Below are 18,661 nucleotides of genomic sequence, written 5' to 3' on the forward strand. Positions count from 1 at the left end.
AGGACTGAGGACTGCAATTCTTTACTGGGGTATACAACTCCATATGCATCAACAGGATTTCTGAATGGTAATAACAACACAACACAGCCTCCCAGTGTCATTGTGCTTGAGTTTAATCACTATTTCCAAAAACAGGTTCTGAAAGCAGAAAAATCTTTCAGAAGTCAAGGAAAAATACTGTGAAAGGCAAGAGATCATTCCAGTGCATGTCAGTCCACCCTGCCACCCGATACATCCTGAGAAGAGCATAACCACCTTCTGACCAGGCACTGCCAAAAGGCACGCTTACCGAACCGCCAGCCTCACAGCAGGACTGCCTTGTTTTACACAGCCCCATAGCACTTCTGCAAGGCCAACTTGTGCTAGCCCAGTAGCTTCCAGCTCTTTCAGACACACATTGACCTTGTGCCAGTGCTGCTCTGTTAGCTATCTTACACCAGGCCATGTCTGAGGAATCGTACCAGCAATAATACTCTGTTCCATCAGTCCCGTTTTTCTGTCCAAGCTGCTGCCTTCCCTTTACCCAGTTCCTTGCAGGTTCCTTCTGCTGGTATCAGACTTCCCACGTGAGCTCATCCTGTACTGAAGGCTCACATGAAACTGATTCCTTGTGCTTCCTTTGCGTAGAAAAGGAAGTTGAGTTGTTTAAAAATTACACACTCTTGCATAAATCCTTGCATAAAGAGATCTTAGATTAATATAGCATCAGCTCAAAGGTATGTCACGGGAGAAACTTTTAAAATGAGAGTGAAAACATCAAAAAGATCAAGGTTATCTTTAAAGACCATAATTCTTTGATTGTCTGAAAGAACCACAGCAAATCTGTTTTTCTAGGCTAGATTTTCTTTGACGTACATCAGCAGTTCAACCGTAGTGCAATTATTTTGCATTAGCATAAAACGATTTAGCAGTGCAGCATTTGGCTAAGTTACCAATACAGAGGTCAACAAAGTGCACGTAATTCCAACCGCTGATGCGGGGTCTGCACTTTCCCATCACAGCAGCTCTCATAGGCACATTTTTCCATCCTGGTCTTCGCAGGTTGTTCTACAGATTAATTCTTTCCCCTTGCACAAGTCGTGCTCTGAAGGTCCAAATATCCTTCAAAACAAAAAAAATGAGACAAAGGAAAAATCACACCAAGACACTGAGCATCCTTTCAAATCCTAAAGATCAAGAACCAAAATACAGCCAGAATTAGGACTGAGGCACAGCCTTCTACCTGCAGAAGGGAGATCGTTTGCAGCTCTGAGTGCAATATACCCATATTCAATTCTGGAAGGTGGCAGAAGAGGAAACATTGGCAGCACAATGAGAACGATCCTTGCTGAAGTCGTCCTCACCTCCCTGAGCACACAGTGCCTCCCTTGTGCGCTTCTGGGCGCCTCTCTGGGTGACTGAAAAAGCTCACACACTGACATCTTGTGTACTGCTACGCATGAGCGTGCAGTGTTCCTTGTGCAGCAGAAACCAGCTGGATATACTTGATAAAAATACAATCCCTTAGCCAGGAACCAGGTGCTGAGCAGACACCGCTGCAGACTGTAAAGCAGAAGAAAAGACTTGGGCAAGTTCTTATCTTGGTTTCCCAAGGATTACTGAGTTCTCATCATTAGTCTTGGGAAGGTAAAATTTGACACCTGGGCACTACTCTGTGGGAGAAAGCTTTAAAGGAAAAGCATAAAGCTACAAGAAAACACAGACTCATCTGAGACGTATGGGCACACACTTATTTCCAACTCATGAGCAGGAAGGAGCCTCCCTGCGTATCCATTTGGACTTCACTGCAAACTTAACTAACTCCAGGTATCAAAAGTCAATCAACTGGAACTTTACAAACAATAATTAAGTCCAGGCTTGCAAAATAGAGGCTGACACCCAGCCCTACCATGGCACACTGTGGGAAAATAAACAACAACAAAGCCAAGGGTGTAAAGAAAAGCCCTCTCCTCCACAACAGCCCAGATATTGCATGGATTTAAAAGGAACACGCTGCCTATTACATGTAGGCTTTACTGCCTTGTTACTGGATGTAAATGTGTTTGGGGGCTGCTGTGCATTAAGAAATCCCTGTGGCAAAGTTTATTTTTCTTTCAGTGGCTGAACCTTGGAAGAATTTAGATTTGTCTTCTATTTTACACAATGGTTTCAATTATTTAGCAAGAATCCATGACACCCATTTGTTTATTTTTTTGAGGCAGATGTATATCATCACCTGCATTCCTGCTGTAGTCTCAAGTCTAAATAACTGATATGGGATTATATTTAACAACCACCACCAACAACTTCTGCAGTGAGATGTGGCTCCTTGTTTTTAAAAAGAAAATGCTCCTGCCAGTAGGAGCTGAAACCACGAGAACTGTGGCCATGCCACTGTGGACAAGCACAGAATTAATTGCACTTTACTACTGCAAATTTGGGGCAAGAGATGAATGCACCTTCCTGCTCATATCACACAGTCCAAAAGGAGCAAAGAGCTCTGGTTCAGACACACTCCCTGTGACAAACCTGGAGCCGGGGCATACAGGGAAGGATAAAACATGCATAAACCTCCTTGCCTTGTCTCATTCATCCTCCTTGCTTGGGTGTGTGGTCAGAAAGCCTAAAGCCCCTGCATGGTGTAAGCAGCAAATGTGAGCAGCCTCAGAGCTGCAGAGCCCACGGCTCCTCCTCACTTACACAGCTCCAGCTGCGGTCACCTAAAGACGTGCTGACAGTCTGCACAAACTCAAGATGATCTCTAAGGTCCCTTCCAACCTGAGCAATTCTGATTCCGTGATAATCCTGCTTGCAGAGAAAGGGATCAAGGTACATTCACAAAATCCATTTTGATAAGCAGGGCTGCAAGAGGAACTTTCAGAGCTCAAGGGACGTGAAGGAGCCGCGTAGAGAGCGGGATCACTTCTCCAGCAGAGGCAGCCAGACTGCAAGAAGCAATCTTATCAGCAAAAAGGTCAAAAATACCCCTGCAGCCATTTCCAGAATTCCACATCTTTCATTCTGCCACGCATCTCAGCTTCAGCTGTGACACCAGAGTAGCCAAAAAGCACAGAACTGTTATATGAGAGGAACTGAGCAAAGGAAACTGAACTGGATGGTAACGAAGGACACATATTGAAGTCTTACCTTGAGTGCCAGAGCAGGCATGTCATATCTCTTGTGTACCATTTCTTGCAGTTCTTTCTCCAGGTCTGCCTGGGTTGTGTTCTTGACATCAATATAGTGGCCTTCTGAGCTGGCAAAGTGGCAGCTTATACTCTGTGTGAGGAAACTGGCCATCACTTGCTCCCGAATTGATTGGAAAAAAAGAAAATGGAAGAAAAAGCTCCCAAGTCCCAGATCATAGACACCCCGCTCCTTCCTTACTGACCAAGTCAGCCAATTCCTTCCTCCTTTCAGATTATTCCTGTAAGCATACCCATGGAGAAATACTCTTGCTCGCACACACACACAATTCTTTCTCCCCTCTTCCCCTTTATCCCTCTACCTCCACACACCAAGATTAGGTAGGATGTTTTCAGACACCCTGGAAATGATAAAGCAGCACTAAGCTTTCCATCTTACAAGCTTTTAGAAGCTTCAAGTACGCTGCAGTGCCCGGATTTCACTTGAGCGCTGAGCAGCACAAGCCATGTTATTGCTCTTGACAACAAGCAATGCATTGCCTACTTGACCTCGGATTATCAGCAATTAAACTGGCAATCAGAGAAGCTGGAGTCAGAGCAGCTCTGTGTCAGATTCTGTAATCAGTTTGTGCTTAAGCAAAGTCTAGGAGAATTCAACAAACAGAAACTGGAAAAAGAGCTACATCAGCTGCAAGCAAGATCATGACATTTCAAAGAGTGCTGGACCATAATGCTGTTCAGAGCACTCTGAGATACTCATTAATTTACACCAAATGTGGAGTAATGTCTGGATTTGGCACAATATGAGGAAGCTCCTGTGTTTCTGCAGGACACTTAGCAAGGCTATGGCTCCGCTATGGAGGAAAGAGCCAGCAGATGAGACTCCCAGTAGCTGATGTGCTCTCTGCTTTCAGGGCTGCAGGAGCATGGAATGCCACCCCACTAAACTGCTACTGGGGCTCAGAGAAAGGGTCATACTGTGGTTGATGTAGGCAAAAAAAAAAAAAAAAAAATCAAGTACATAGCACTGCCTGTGTTGCAGCGCATGGGGGGAATATCTGCATTGCTGCTAGTGAGGGATAGAGGCTCCAGTTCCCTTATGTGCTTGGATGAATCTGCTTCTGACACCAGATCAGATCACGAAAGGAGGGCATTTTTACCTGTTATTCTGTTAACAATGACGCAAAACAAATGATGTGAAATAGAAAGTTTAACGTTACAAAATGGGTCATGACGTTATATAAATAAATATTATTTATTGGATATACTGGAGGCTCCCGATATTCAGAGATGAGGTACCCAGAGGGCAGGGGAAAGAAGTTAGAGAGAAATTTGGGATAGCTGAAGCGGAACCATTGGGAAAGCACAAACAGCCAGCCAAGCTTCAAACAGATTCAACACCTCATTTCTGCTCCTGCTTTGTTTTCCTTAAACACCCCCACCACATGCTCTTCAGAGACATTTAAACTTTAAAAATAAAAAAATAATTAAAAAAGAGAGAGCGTGAGCAAGAGAATATTAGGAAGATAATAAAAAAATCAACACGTTAAGACGTTAATTGTGGCACTGAGGGACATGGTTTTGTGGGCATGGTGGTGATGGGTCAATGGTTGGACTAGATGATCATAGAGGTCTTTTCCAACCTTAATGACACTTTGATTCTACGATTCTAATCCGAATATTCATGAGCTTGCTAGGGGGAGAGGTATTATTCTGATCAGTTTAAATATAAATAAACAGAGCATGAGTTGGTTTCCTACCTTTCGGAACCCTGATGTCTTGTTTATCCCAGAGCCGTGAATGAGCAGGGGATGGAAGAACACTGTGTCTCCCTTCTCCATGACAAGGTGAACCTTGGGGCTCTTCTCATTGTAATCAAGTATCCCATGAAAAAGTTTGTTTGTTTTACCCTAGGAAAAATAAAATAAGTTAAAAAAAAAAAAAGAAAAAAAGGCTGAGTTAAAATCACTAAGTTAAAAATAAAGCAGATTCCCAGTGCAAGGAAAAGTAGAGAGCTCCTGATCTGCGTTCTTCCGGGCATACTCAGTATGCTCAACTAACAGCCTGCCTGCTTGCCAACAGTCTTCCTACTACAAGTCTGAGGTACAGCAAAATAACAACACTTCTGTTTTCTGAAGCTGTATACTGACAACCAAGAGTTTCTCTGCTGGAGAGAACAGAGAAGAGCACCTCTGGAGTCCAGCTTTCTGCTCCCCATAAAACCATCATCAGTGCTGGGCCAGGTGAGGTAGCATCTGTTCTTAAGATGAAGACAACACTAGGTATTTAACCCCAGCCAGTTGTTTGTTTTCCATTTCTCTTCTACGGGAAAGTAGATGTGCTCACCAAGCAGGAACGAATTCACAGGAGGAAAGAGTCCTCAGACTTGGCAAAGACACTGGAAAACGTCTGCATGCGTTTATGCAGTTATGCCACAATGTGCCAGACTATTCAGAAGCCTTAGGCCCTGGCCCTGAAGTAGGGTACAGTTCAGCTTCACAAAAGGATCCCCCCCAGCACCTAGGCCCACAGCTTGGGGAGTATTCTTGAGAGTAAGACAACATTTCTCCATGATTGACCAGGCGTTTCTTGATGAAGAAACGGAGCAAACTGACTCCACAGGGCTTTAGGTGAAGTTGGGTAGAGGAGCAAGTCTGCCCAAAGTTCAGGAGAGCCACTGTTGAGTTACATGGAGTTCAGCAAACTAAGAAACTCTGCCTGAAAGCAACAGAGAGTGTTTGGACAGACAGAAACGCCATCGCTGAAAGCCTCAGCTTTGACCTGTGCACCATCCCTCCACGGGAACCCTCCCCAGCTGCAGCGTGGCCCCAATACACACACATCCCCAGTGCCTCCATGCAACTCTACCTCCCACTCTGGATAGCCATGAGGCTTCAGAGGCAACGTGTGTGTCCCTGGCAGCACGACCAGGCACCCATTGTTCTCATCGGCCCTCTCCATGGCAGTCCAGGAGCACACGATGCGGTCCGCTGGCCGGAATGGGAAGTAGTGCAAGTCCTGATGCATGGGGTGGAGAAAAGTCTGTACATCTGCAACACAAGGTCAGAATCTTCAACCTCAAACATGACACGGCCTCTTCCTTTCTATTAAGACACTGCACTTGTATTGTGTCTTCAGAAGGTGCTGCTTGCCAGCGTGAAGACTTTGCTGACTTTACATATGCTCCAGCCCACCACTGATTGGGAAACAAAATGAATTAGCTTGTGCTCTCATCCCTAAAGTCCAAAACCAAGAGCACAGTTGTGCTCTTGGGTCAGCAATGGCATGGGAATACAGTGCATGCTAGGAGGCTGCCTGGCCATGTGAGCCTTCAGAAGACTCCTCCTTTTGGTGGCCTTCACCACCCACATGCCAAAGCTTTTGCCTTTCACTGGCTGCCCTCCAGTTTGTGAACGTTTAACCTACACGGTGTTGCATAAACCTTTCCCAGTACAAAGACTTTCAACAGCAGTGCTGGAAAGGCTATCAAGAAGTCATTTGATCTATCTCTGTGTTGTAAGCAGAATCAACTCTCCCTGGGCTGTGCCAACAGATGTTTATTCAGTCTTCTCTTTTTTTTTTTTTCCATATCTTCCCAGAAAATCCACCCAACACTCTACTAGTCTTCTTCCTAAAGATTTCTTTTTCCTCTGAAGTCTAAACAAAAAAAATATTACAGAAAATTCGCTTACTACTTCTCTTCCCACTATGGAAATGGAAACGTATCATCCTCTTTCACACCAAAAGTTTTCACATATTAAATGATTTATTTTTGCCATGGAGTTTGCTCCTCAGATGGACATCGCCAGGGTGTTTCTAATTGCCTCATCTGCCATATTATTTAGACATCAGGCAGCCTCAAAAAAATCTCCTGAGGACCACATCTCTCCTAAGGTAATCTCAGAAGCACGGAGCAGCTTCTGATTTCTTCACCGCTATTGTTCTCTTTTCTTACTAAGAATGCTTGGTCTCCTGTTGAATTTCCAAACAAAAGTGACACATCTTTCTGTGGTGTTTCTAAGATGACAACCGGGGATGACTTTCACAAGTTTTTAGTATCTCAGCACACTGTGCGTCTGCTCAGAAGCTGCACACTGGAGTACAAGAAACATAGCTCAGGTCCCATCTTTGCTAAACTGAAACAGCTTGTGCAGAGCATAAGCTACCTTGAAAAACTGCAGCACAGTTAGTCATGTTCTCTTTCACCCCGCTCATTGCTCCAGTATAAGTTATGATTTAAATTTCCAGCAGCAGCCAAAGCCAGGCTTCAAAATCCTTCTTTTGTCACACATTCAAATAGCTTCATATCAAACCACTGGGCACACACCAACTGACAGTGAGGTCAGGAGCACATAAACTCTGAGCAAAGGATGATCTCTGTATTTACTGCCTTTTGCTGAGGTCCACAGAAGCACTTCTTTTCAACACATTTGAAAAGTCATGCTTAAAAGCATGTCATGTTTCCAACAGCGAGCCTTTATGCAAGTGCAGCTGGCTGAACAGGGAGCTCGCTTGCCCACTTTGAAAATCAGTGGTGCAGCCAAGAAAACAACCATCCTTAGAGCAAACAGACAAACAACAGCAACAACAACAAAAAACACTTAAAATTGAAATACAGTAAGTGTTACCACAGCAAGTCATGATTAAAAGAAAACAACCTACACCAGAAGTGCCTCAGTTCTGGCCAGATAAACAATGTACACACGTTAATTTAATTAGCTTCTCTTTCCCAAGATCTCCTTACCAGAATCTGGAAGTTTATTTATCAGCATGGTGTGCATTGCCATTATGTTTGGCCCTGTGAAGCACTCAACATACTTGAGGATCTACAGGGAAGAAGACATCAGAAAAAAACATCAGAAACATGAGAGACAAGAGGAAAGATTGCTGAGGACAGGGGCACAGCAGGTGGGTCACCCACCACAGGAGCTGATGAACATTGCTAAGTTTCCTCTCCAGCCCTCCACCCATCCCACGCTCACACAGAACATTCAGAGGATGGCTCAATATCTTTCCTCATAAATATGCTTGTGGGAGTGACATACAGAGGCTTTAAGGGATAATGGATATGGCTTTAGCAGAACCAAAAAAAGCTTCTTCAAGTAGGCGTTAAAACCCAGATCAATTCACCTATGCTTTTCCAATATTTTTATTTATTTATTTTTTTACCTGTGGCAGAGTACAGTATCTGAACAACTCTTCATCTTCCTGGAAGTCCTGCACTTTATTAACGACGCTTTCAGTCTGGCCGTACTGGGATTTCAGGGCCTCATTTTTCATAATCATAGCTCCTGGTACCCTCACCTCTTTCTTACAGATCCTTATGAACTCCTTCCTGAAAAGGAGAGGGAATAAGAAGATGGTGCATGTTTTCACCGCATTTGGCCAAATTACTCTCCTCAAACACACTGAATCCAGCAACATCATGCACACCTATTTAATTAAAGCCCAAATTCATCTAGCTTCCCCAGGATACTGCCGTACACGAGACCCACCAGCACCTTGGGAAAGCATCCTGTACCTGAAGCGCTCAATGTCTTCGTCAGAAACAAGCTTCCTAATGAGCAGATAACCGTTGTCTTCATAGAACTGCCTTTGCTCTGTGGTGAGGATACCATTGTCCAGAGTAAAGCTGAGAAACACAGGGGAAGCACATTAGTGCAGAGCAGGTGCAATGGGAGCACCAGTTCCTCAACCAGTGCCGGGGGGAATTCAGTGAGGAATCCTCCCCGTGGCAGGCACTGTGGTTTTTCAGTTAGTTTGGTTTCTCCTCTCTTTACAAAGGAGGTTATAACTTACCGAAACCTCTCTGGCTGATGAACAGCACTAACTTGTGCTGAAGTAGGAATGAATGTCTGAAATGAAAACTAAGGAACATACACTCAGGCACAAAAGCGTAGAACATCTACACATCCTGAATCTTACAGTATGGTTCACATTAAAAACACGTGCTGTGCTGGACCCCCTGCTTCTGCTCTTGCTTATTCTGCTTCTAAGAGATCTTTCCCATCTTCTGAGCAGCATGCCAGGCAAAGAACCATAACACAGCAGAGTAGTACAGCCTTGTCCACACATATAGGAAAGTCAGTACAAAAAAATGCCTGACTCCAGGCCACAGGCATGGGTTTATCTCCGAGAACATAAAGATATTTAATGACACGCTCATTGGAGATGTTTACGTGCCTAGTCTCCTTACGCTCCAGAGAACAGTCAAACCTATCCAAAGCCTGCACCATCCCCTGGACGTGCTTCTCCATCTCTCCCCTCCAGTCACTGTTGTACCAAATTCAGAGCCAGAAACGAGATGAACCTAGGACTTCACATTCACACACAGCAGTGGCGCAAACCTGCTCTGTCTCCAGTTACCGCAGAGAGCAGATCCCTCCAAAATTCACGGGGAACGCACGGAGAGAGGAAACCCTATGGGCCTGTCCTCCACCTCAACTGTTTTAAATAAACACAACTGCATTCTCTTATGCAGAGGGAGAACAATCTCATCCACAGAACGATTAAGCATCTCTCGATAACGAACCCTCGCAACAGCTTTGCACAATGGTACTGAAACTTCACCCAGGAGAAAGGACAAAAAAAAAAACAAACAACATTTTCAAACAGATCTCTGGGTCTGCGCTGGTCCAATTGGGAGGCCCTTGTGCTTTGTGGGTTTTTTAACAGAAATTGAAGACGTTCCTCTATGGCCCACCACTACCTTTTTCATGCGCCATAAAAGCAAGCACTTTTGTCATCACAGTTTCTTCTACAGTCCATTTGCTGGGAGTGGAATACAGTGGAAGAAAAGCATGACACATGCACAGGAGTGTGGAAAAAAAATAATGAGTCAAAAGGAGGAAGAGGTGCTGAACACTGGATGGAAAAGAGATGAAAGGATGAGGACACAGGGAACCCAGCTGGAAAGCACCCAGTGGGTCCCACTGCAAGGGGCTTCCTAAAGGAGGGCACTACTGCTCCACACAGTACATTTCAGATCCCAGTTTCAATCAGCATGGATCTGACAGACACCCACTTTCCTCAATGCTCAGACAGCTGATCAAGACACGTGCACCAAACGGACCCTAATGGTGCCCTCCTGAGCGCACCTCCACCTCCTTCAAGCAGGAGAGAGAAAACAAACCCACCAAGCACTTGGATGCTCTCCTCCTGGGCTTTGCAGCACCTCTCCCTCTCTCTGCCTTCATTCTTGCCACCTCCACAGCGCTCGGAAGACAAGTGTGAGTTAATTGGGTTGCTCCGCATGTGTTTACATTACTCAGAACAAGAGGTGCACAGGATGGAAAGGAGCTGCAACCTCTGGCATCTCATTTTTGTGAAGACACAGAGTATTTAAACCATTCCCTGTCCCTCACACATGCTCAGTTCAGAATCACATGCTCACAGAACAGACACGTTAACAAACTGAGCAGACAGCATAGCACCTGGGAGCACTCACAAGCAAGCAAATGCTTTTGGAAAAGGCTGAACCACAAGCACAGTAAAGTTCAAGATCCCCAGGAGCTCTTCCAGCACCATGAGTATGTGACCTGAAGAAGCCAAACACCCAAATAACTCCAGCTGTGGGGCTGCTTTCTGAATCTCCCATTTGCCTGCATGCTCGAGATGACCTTTAATTCTACAGCTTGTGTGTTTTTGCTCCCCACTGTTGTGCAGAAATATCTCATCTTCCTATATGCATATTCCAACATTATCAATATTCACGTCTCTAATATACCAATCCGTAAGAGCAAATACAGGAGGAAGACATTTCTCCATTCAGAAAAGGAGAGAGATTCTCTGGGGGGAAAAGTGACTGTCATGCCGTGTTCACCAAAGCCACAGATTAAAACAGTGCTGATTTAGTGGCTGGCAATCCTGCCCATGGCGGGGGTTGGATGATCCTTGAGGTCCCTTCCAACCTAAGCTATTCTATGATTCTAAAACAAAACCATAAGGGACATAAGTCAAATAAACCTATTCCTATTGGTTTCTATCATCTCCTTTACCCATATATCCTTGTTCCAGCCCAGTTTAATCATAATTTTGTCCTAATCTCTTCGTATTACAGCCTTTACAGCTGGATTTATCAACAGCAGCACCTGTAACTGGCTCCAGACTTGGAGGGTATCCTGGGTTTATCTGAAAAAACACACACCAGCCTGGCAATAATGGAGAAATGCTTTGGGATCCCATCAGGAATTTACTCTCCCCTTACAACCAGGGTAATTCTTGTATTTATTTCAGATTTGGTTCTTGCCTGCACCTTTGTCTCTTATCAACCTGCTCTAATGGGTGGCAACCTGGTGCGCAACAGGGTGTTTGAACAAGATGGTCTTCAAGTTCCTTTCCAGCCTAAGTCACTTTATGAGTTAACTACTATCCCTGTATCTTTGTACTTTTTATATATTTGGAGACTCTAACATCCTACTTAATCACATATTCTTCACCAATTTATTATGATTAAAAAAACTTGCCAGCATATAGATGAGAATCAGCAGCACTTTAATGTGTTTTTTTTTTTGAAGTAATATTTCTGGCAGCATCTTTAAAAACAGCATCAGCAGGCAGTCTTCGCTTAACTTTTGGAACTTTCTGTCCCAGTCACGTTTCTTTAATCTACTGTAAAGCAGATCGCCTCCGAAGTCTGCTCACTTCCCATTCACAAGAACAGCACAAACAAAAGCTCCATGCTTTTCCTGCTGCAGGTGTATTGCTCACGTCCATACCTGCCAGCAAGGTCTGAGGCTCGCTCTGTGACTGCTAAACCCTGCAGGGTTCATTTCCCTCAAACCCATTAACCTTTAGGATAAATCCTCCTGCTCGCTGCTCCCATCACTGCACACTGACACCCACGCTAGCCAGCCCGGCTGCGCAGGCAGCTGCAACATGAACATTGTTGTGTTTTCATCGTGTTTTATGGTCAGACCCTGAAAAATAAGCACGCAAAGCCACGTGCCGGGGAGCGATGCCAAGAGGCGGCCAGACATCAGGTGTACGCACAGCCCTGCGCCCAGGGAGGAACCAGCAGGCAGCAAGGGGCTTTTAGGGTGGAATGCCTGCTGACCCCGGAAGGCCAGGCAGAACTGCAGGGCGCGCAGCACCCTGCTGCATCCCTGCTTGGAGCATGCCACCAACCCACAGCCAGGGCAGAGCCCCCACCCCAGGAGTGCCGACGTCCCGCTGGCCCTTCCCACCCAACGCAGAAAGGATACGAGAGCAGGGGCTGCCCGTGGGGACAGGTGCCGCAGGATGGTGTCCAGCCGAGCCGCGGGCCCCGACCGCTTCCCCAGCTGCTCCATTGCGCCCGGCACCCAGAGCGCTCGTCCCGCAGCCTGACCCTATATACGCGGCCGGGGAGGAGCTCGGCCCCATCATGCTCTGCAGCCCTTTGCCTGGGCTGCACATGCGCCAGCAGCCGTGCATGCTCAGAAAGGTTGCGAAAACATTGCGGGGAGCCGAGGGCTGGCACGGTTTGCAAAGGGGAGTGCCCGTTGGAGGCTGGACGGAGGCGGGGAAGCTCCGGGCGTGATTTTGCACACTCTCTCCCCTTCCTGTTTTTCCCCCTTCTCTGCCAGCAGCTACTGAGCTGTAAGGATTTAATCAGTCCTGTGCAGAGAGCAGCGCTCGGTCACACACCATGTCTGAGGCTGGCAGGAATACTCCCTTTTAGCTCCGATGTGCGCATGTTTAAAAATGTTCTATTCAGTACAGACTGTTGTTAGCAGTCCCGTCTCTGACTAGGACAGAACAGAGCACTGCAGGGAAATGGGGATGGATGGAAGAGCTCGGGGGGGGGGGCCCTTCTCCCCCCCCGTGAGCTGGAGAAGTCCAAATAACAGCATCAGGACTAGAAAATTATGCTAAGAGATTGCGTTATTGTTGCAACCCAATGTACGCCAACCTTTGCACCTGCTCCGTTGGTTCATCATCCCCTTCTGCGTGAGCAATCCAGCCAGGTCCTGCTCCTGAAGACACAGCTCCAGGAGAGTAGGTCTGCTGTTGCTCCAGGCCATCTCATGATGATAGGGCGTACCCCAAAACTCTTCGTTACAGCTACTTTAGGAGGCTCAAGTCAACAAGCACCTTGATGAAACAAGAGCTCAACGTACTAAGTTGCAGTATGTTAGTGCTACAGGTAAACAGAAACCAAGGTATGGACAGTAAGCCATTCTGACCTTACCCAGTATCCCCCAAAATCGGAATCCCTTCAAAAACCAGTGGCAAAACTCCCAATGATTTAGGTGAAAGTGTACCACAGCAGGGTGCGTAGACCATTAGCGGTAGCAGCCTAGGCTGCTGGCTAGTTTCTGGCTCTTGTGGCTGGCAGATCCACGTTTCTATCAACATGGAACTCACTGACATCCGGGTTGTGGCTCCCTTCTGGGACTACGAGAGAACACAGGTGCTCACACAAGTGGGACAAACAAGACTAGGAACCTAAAAGGAAAAATCTCCTATGACAAAGCTATTTTGTGTAGTCAGAGGCAAGTCTACAGGCATGATGAAGGGGCAACAGCAGCAGCTTTGACAGCACACATCTCTTTATTGCCAATAAAATTCAGACCTTTGACTTCTGATCTATAGGAAAACTCTTAGTCATAGGTGAACAAAGTTAATAGAAGTCTCTAAAATAAAATTCAAGCGAGGAGGAAGGGAAAGGTAAAAAAAGCAACATGGTAACAGCTTATTCCTGAAATCCTACTTATAACTGCACTGAAAACTTTATTTATAATTCAAGTAAATGCTGTATATATATGCAGATATAGAGAAAATAAATCTTCATCTGTTTCAAAATTCAAGTAAGAGTCCCATCAAAGAGATAAGGCCAAACAACACTGCACTTGTCAGTTATGACACAGACCTGTTGCAATGCAGCTATTTCATCCCGTCTGATGTGCTCAGCAGCATCTGATGCAAAAGTTGTTCATGTCTGAAAAAAATAAAAAAGAATGTATAGTTAGTAACCCTGCTGTGCTGATCTAGGAGCTAGAAAACTAAGATGCTTTTATAGATACATTTATGCAAACATACATAGGTACAAGTAGATATATGTGTATATGTATGGATTTTTAAACAATAGTTCAAACTTCAGAAAGCCCATCTCCCTGTGCACTGATTGCAATTACTCCTTGTTAATTATTGTTTTTCTGGTAACGTTCTGCACAAGCCAGTGTTACTGGATAATGCCAGTAGCATTAGCAACTCCCATGCTACTGGGTCACCCTGTTACATCACATCCCAGAATGACTGAGGAGACCTTATCCAACTGGGCACGGGGAAGGGATGGTCGGGGTGACCGCCCTTCGTTTGTACCATCACATTAATACAGTCCATGACCAAAGCATTTTACACACATGTACTTTCATACAGCAAAAGACTGATTTCAGGCATTGCCACCTCTGTGACACAAATGGCAAGACTGCCGTATTCACACTCCCTAAATACAGGAAAACTGCTCATTTTGTTCTGTCATATATAACATGATAGTCCGTTTAATTGAAAAAAAAATCAGTCCTTTCTATTTTATTCAATAACTTAAAAAGAACGCTACAGAGTGAATCATTTCCAAGCCTACTGATAAACTTCACTGAAGTACAGACTGAGTATGATGAACCTATGAGAAGAAACAAGGAAGTGCTTCTCTTTGTTAAGATAACTGATGGTGACATTTGTGTTTTTATTAAAACCAACGGCATTTAACAGTGGCTGTGTCTTTGCAAAGTATTTTTAGTGCTCTGTCAGTTTACCAAGTTTTATAGAACATTTTTATACGGCTGTTTTGCATTTGGCTTTTAGTTTTAATGTTTTCTCTTCATTAAATCACAAAACTAATAAAAACGAAACAATCAGGATTTCTACAACGGCACTGAGATGGTTCTAATGCATAGCATTTTAACTTAATAAGCATCTCAACTGACTATTAAAATCCACACTATGATCAGAACTGTAATTCCAAAGATGAGGCCTTCTGAAAGCCTAATTTACCGCTGTGGGAAGTGGCAGCTGCTGCAACTCAGCAAAATGAGCTTTTTAAACTTAGATGTGAAGGAAAACAGATGTAGATGAGACAGTAACACCAAAACCTACCACCAACACAAGCTCACTTTTCATCATTAGAAGCTTCAAGGGCTTTTACAGACACATTAGCAGCAGCAGGGAGACAAAAGAAAACATGGACCTTGAGTAGAATAACTAGAGGGAGGCTAGGAATAAAGGGCATGGAAAAAGTCAAGGGACCCGAAACCTTTCCTGCCTTGGGCGTTGCTGGCATGGTCTGTCCACTGGCTTCCCAGGTTTCTAAGCCAAGCAGTGAGATCCCAGAGCACAAAGCATCACCTGTGCTGCAGAAGACCAAGTTAGGGACCGGTTAGGCAAACTGGATGTTCTCAGATCCATGGGACCACATGGGATGTCAGTAGGAGCCAATACAACTGTAAAGCTTTCTCTCTTGCTGCCAGGAGAGGCTCGTGATGACTGGAAAAGGCTAAATGTCATACTTGTCTTCATAAAGGGCAAGAAAAAGGGTCTGGGGAAATACAAGCTATGCCTCAGTCTCCAAAAAGATTAAGGAGTAAGTTCTCTTGGATTTGTCATGTTCAGGTATACTAAGGGCAAGATGACTGGGAACAACCTGTGCAGATTCACCAAAGGCAAGTTGGGCCTGATTAATCTCCTCACCTTCTGTGCAGAGAACAGCTGTGACAGAACAGCTCTGTGCACTAGGGTAGGGCAGTGTTTACTTTGACAATTGGAAGGTTTTTGCCCTGTTGGGAAAGGCAGACTCTTAAAAAATGGAGGAAGATTGGCTGAGCTGTTGGGCTCAAAGGGCTGCGCTCAGCAGTGCAATGTCCAGCTGGCTACAAAGCAGCTTTGCAGAAGTCTCAATAGATGAGCTGAATACGAGCAAGCAGCGTACACCTGCAATTGCAGAATGGTTTGGAAACTATTTTTAAAGATCATCTAGTCCAGTCCCACTGCCGTGGGGTTGGCAAGGGCCAACTGCATTAGCAAGAGTACAGCCAGAAGGCCAAGGGAGGAGAGTCTTTCCTTCCAGTAGGCACTTGCAAGATTGCATCGTCGCTGTATCTACTTTTGAGCTCCCTAGCACAGGGAAAGCACAGGCATAGTGAATCTAGTCCAATGGAGAGCCATCCAAATGAGGGGGCTGAAGTATATCATGCACAAGGAAAGGCTGTGAAAATAGTTCACCTGGAAGAAGAGAAGGCAGCAGAGAGATCCTACAGTTGTCTGCACCTGCTTACTGGGGGATAGAGAGAAGAAAGCCAAACACTTTCTGAAGATTTGCAGTAAAACTAAGAGACAATAGGCACAAACCACAGCAAAGAAAAATTCCTGCTAGACATAAGGGGAAAACAGTGCAGAATGGGAATGGCCAAACATTGGAATGGAGGTATGGAGAGAATGAGAAGTGTCCATGACTGGAGATATTTGACTGCACACAGACGTGAGCAACCAAGTGTGACCTCAGGGTCATCCTTGCTTCCGACCAGGAGACTGCAAGACACCTGTTCCATACCAAATTCCTTTTAATAAGGAATGTGCGTCTAAAGACAAATTTTTACCTTAGAAATATGACGATTGTTTTTCTGTTGTTACCACATCTCCCTCTTTCAAGGTTGGAGATCTGGGGCAACAGCGTTCTCGTATCTTAAAAATACGCAACAGAAGGTATGTCAACATGGCAAACAAAAGCACAAAGCAGCACAGGCTGAAATGTCAGCATTAGCTTCAACACATCTTAGGCAACAGATGGAAATGCCGCTGCCTTCTACAGAAGCAACATCCTGCCTCCAGAGCCTGGCTCCAGCTGAAACTTCAAGCTTAGGGCAACCCCTATCCACCCACCGAGGCACTGCAGCCCAGCATCTCTCTCAGACGTGAGAAACACAGCAAGGATTACAGAGAAACACAGCAAGAATTACAGAGAAACACAGCAAGGATTACAGAGAAACACAGCAAGGATTACAGAGAAACACAGCAAGGATTACAGCTGGCCCACACCTATGCGCTGTCGGTGGGCACCCATTCACACACCCACACACACTAACCCATTCACATCTCCCAAGCAGAAAATAGTTGGTCAGTCCTCAATTACTAGCAAAACTTAAGTTCAAAAGAATACCTTAAAAAAAATATTCCAACTTTGTATGCCATGACAGGTAATTTCAAGAGTGTTACTTTCCCCTTATGCACGAGAAAAGAGAAAAGCTGAGGAAACCAATGCATTAGGTACAGATTGTAACAGATACTACCTCTCTAAGAATACACACTACTTATCCATCGTATTGCTCAGACTAGTGAGTTTTCCAATTATTAAAATTCTTTCTTCTTACTCTCTACTGCACTCACAGCTTTGATGGAGTTTTACAAGGAGCCTTCTCATCAAGACCGTGTTACGGAAGTAGATACCTGTGTATGTAAATGAAAGCACATTAAATTTCTGTCACTGCACAAAGCTAAGCAACAAGAAAGTTCTATTTCTCTTGTCTTTCTGATGCCAGAATCTCAAAAAACTCTATTTAAAAGGGTATCAAAGTGCTAGAAATATCTACCGATTGTTTAAAGCCTTGACCATGCTAGCCCTCTTCGTATGCAGTACTATGTATCACCCTATAGCTCAGGCTTGACATACAGTCTCTTATTTAGCAAACAAGAGTTCTTATACAAATCACAGCAGTCCTTATCTGATAAAGCGATGATAACAACAGATTTAGAACACGTTATCATTCACTCTGAATTGAGTGGCACGTTCAGAAATTCTTCTATCAGCTCTGACCAGAGATAACACCACAACTCAGCTGCCCAGAGCCAGGAAGCACTTTGGTATGCAAATCCCTGCCATCAGAAAACAAGAGAGGCTTTGGCTGGCATTTCACCTGGAAGTGCTTTCGCTCACAGCTGGATTCAGCAGCTGCAATGGGAAGTTTTCTCCAAAAATGCAGACAAAAAGCTTTTGCCCTGAAAAGCTTTTAGGAACACAAGAACTCGATTAATGTGAATGTTCACTTACCTTGCTCACGAAGCAGCCTTCCTCCACCCACCCTTATCCTTGCAGATAAGCTTCAAAGCCATTCAAAGCACGTTTAGCAAAAGAGTTGGTTTTGCACCTGGCTGATGGCAACATATCAACATAACGATTGAAAAGCAGTTATCTAAAAACCAGTACGTTTTCCTGCCCAGTACATGCTCCTAGTTCGTATCTAGCACCTGTTTAAAACACAACCAATCTTTGTAACAAATGCTTTCACACAGCACTGACCACTTTGTACGCATTTGATCTGGTTTCTTAAAATCTTGTGAAGTAATCTGTATAGCAACAGTCTTTCCTTGACCATAAAGAAACCCAACTACACGATTTCCTATCAGAATACAGAACTTCATAAAACTGCAGAGGAAAAAAAAAATGACTTTTGTTTTTTTTGCATAGACAGCCAGTTTTGATGCTTTATTTTGGTGTTCAGAACTGCTGTGAAAACTCTTTAGAATTATCTTTCCAGAGCAGCAAATTCAAAAGTTCAGTTACT

The 18,661-nt window shown here is 44.7% G+C and overlaps 1 protein-coding gene across 1 annotated transcript; it reads right to left on the bottom strand.

The window, feature by feature from the left end:
• PHYH (phytanoyl-CoA 2-hydroxylase) lies at positions 96-12,512 on the bottom strand. Its single transcript, XM_021384399.1, has 9 exons — positions 12,329-12,512; positions 8,925-8,980; positions 8,647-8,757; positions 8,295-8,460; positions 7,870-7,951; positions 5,994-6,175; positions 4,886-5,035; positions 3,127-3,258; positions 96-1,101 (listed from the first exon to the last, which is right to left on the bottom strand). The coding sequence occupies exons 1-9, from the start codon at positions 12,413-12,415 to the stop codon at positions 1,048-1,050; spliced, it is 1,020 nt and encodes a 339-aa protein (XP_021240074.1). The 5' UTR covers positions 12,416-12,512; the 3' UTR covers positions 96-1,047.

The sequence above is a fragment of the Numida meleagris genome, chromosome 1 (genome assembly GCF_002078875.1).
Source record: "Numida meleagris isolate 19003 breed g44 Domestic line chromosome 1, NumMel1.0, whole genome shotgun sequence".
NCBI classification, from domain to species: domain Eukaryota; kingdom Metazoa; phylum Chordata; class Aves; order Galliformes; family Numididae; genus Numida; species Numida meleagris.

Excerpts from the sequence above, each read along its gene's own strand:
- PHYH (XM_021384399.1), bottom strand. The coding sequence starts at position 12,415 with ATGGAGCAGCTGGGGAAGCGGTCGGGGCCCGCGGCTCGGCTGGACACC. Across the intron at positions 7,952-8,294 it reads GATACTGTACTCTGCCACAG|ATCCTCAAGTATGTTGAGTG; the intron begins GTAAAAAAATAA and ends TCTTCCCTGTAG. Across the intron at positions 6,176-7,869 it reads AAATAAACTTCCAGATTCTG|ATGTACAGACTTTTCTCCAC; the intron begins GTAAGGAGATCT and ends CTTGTGTTGCAG.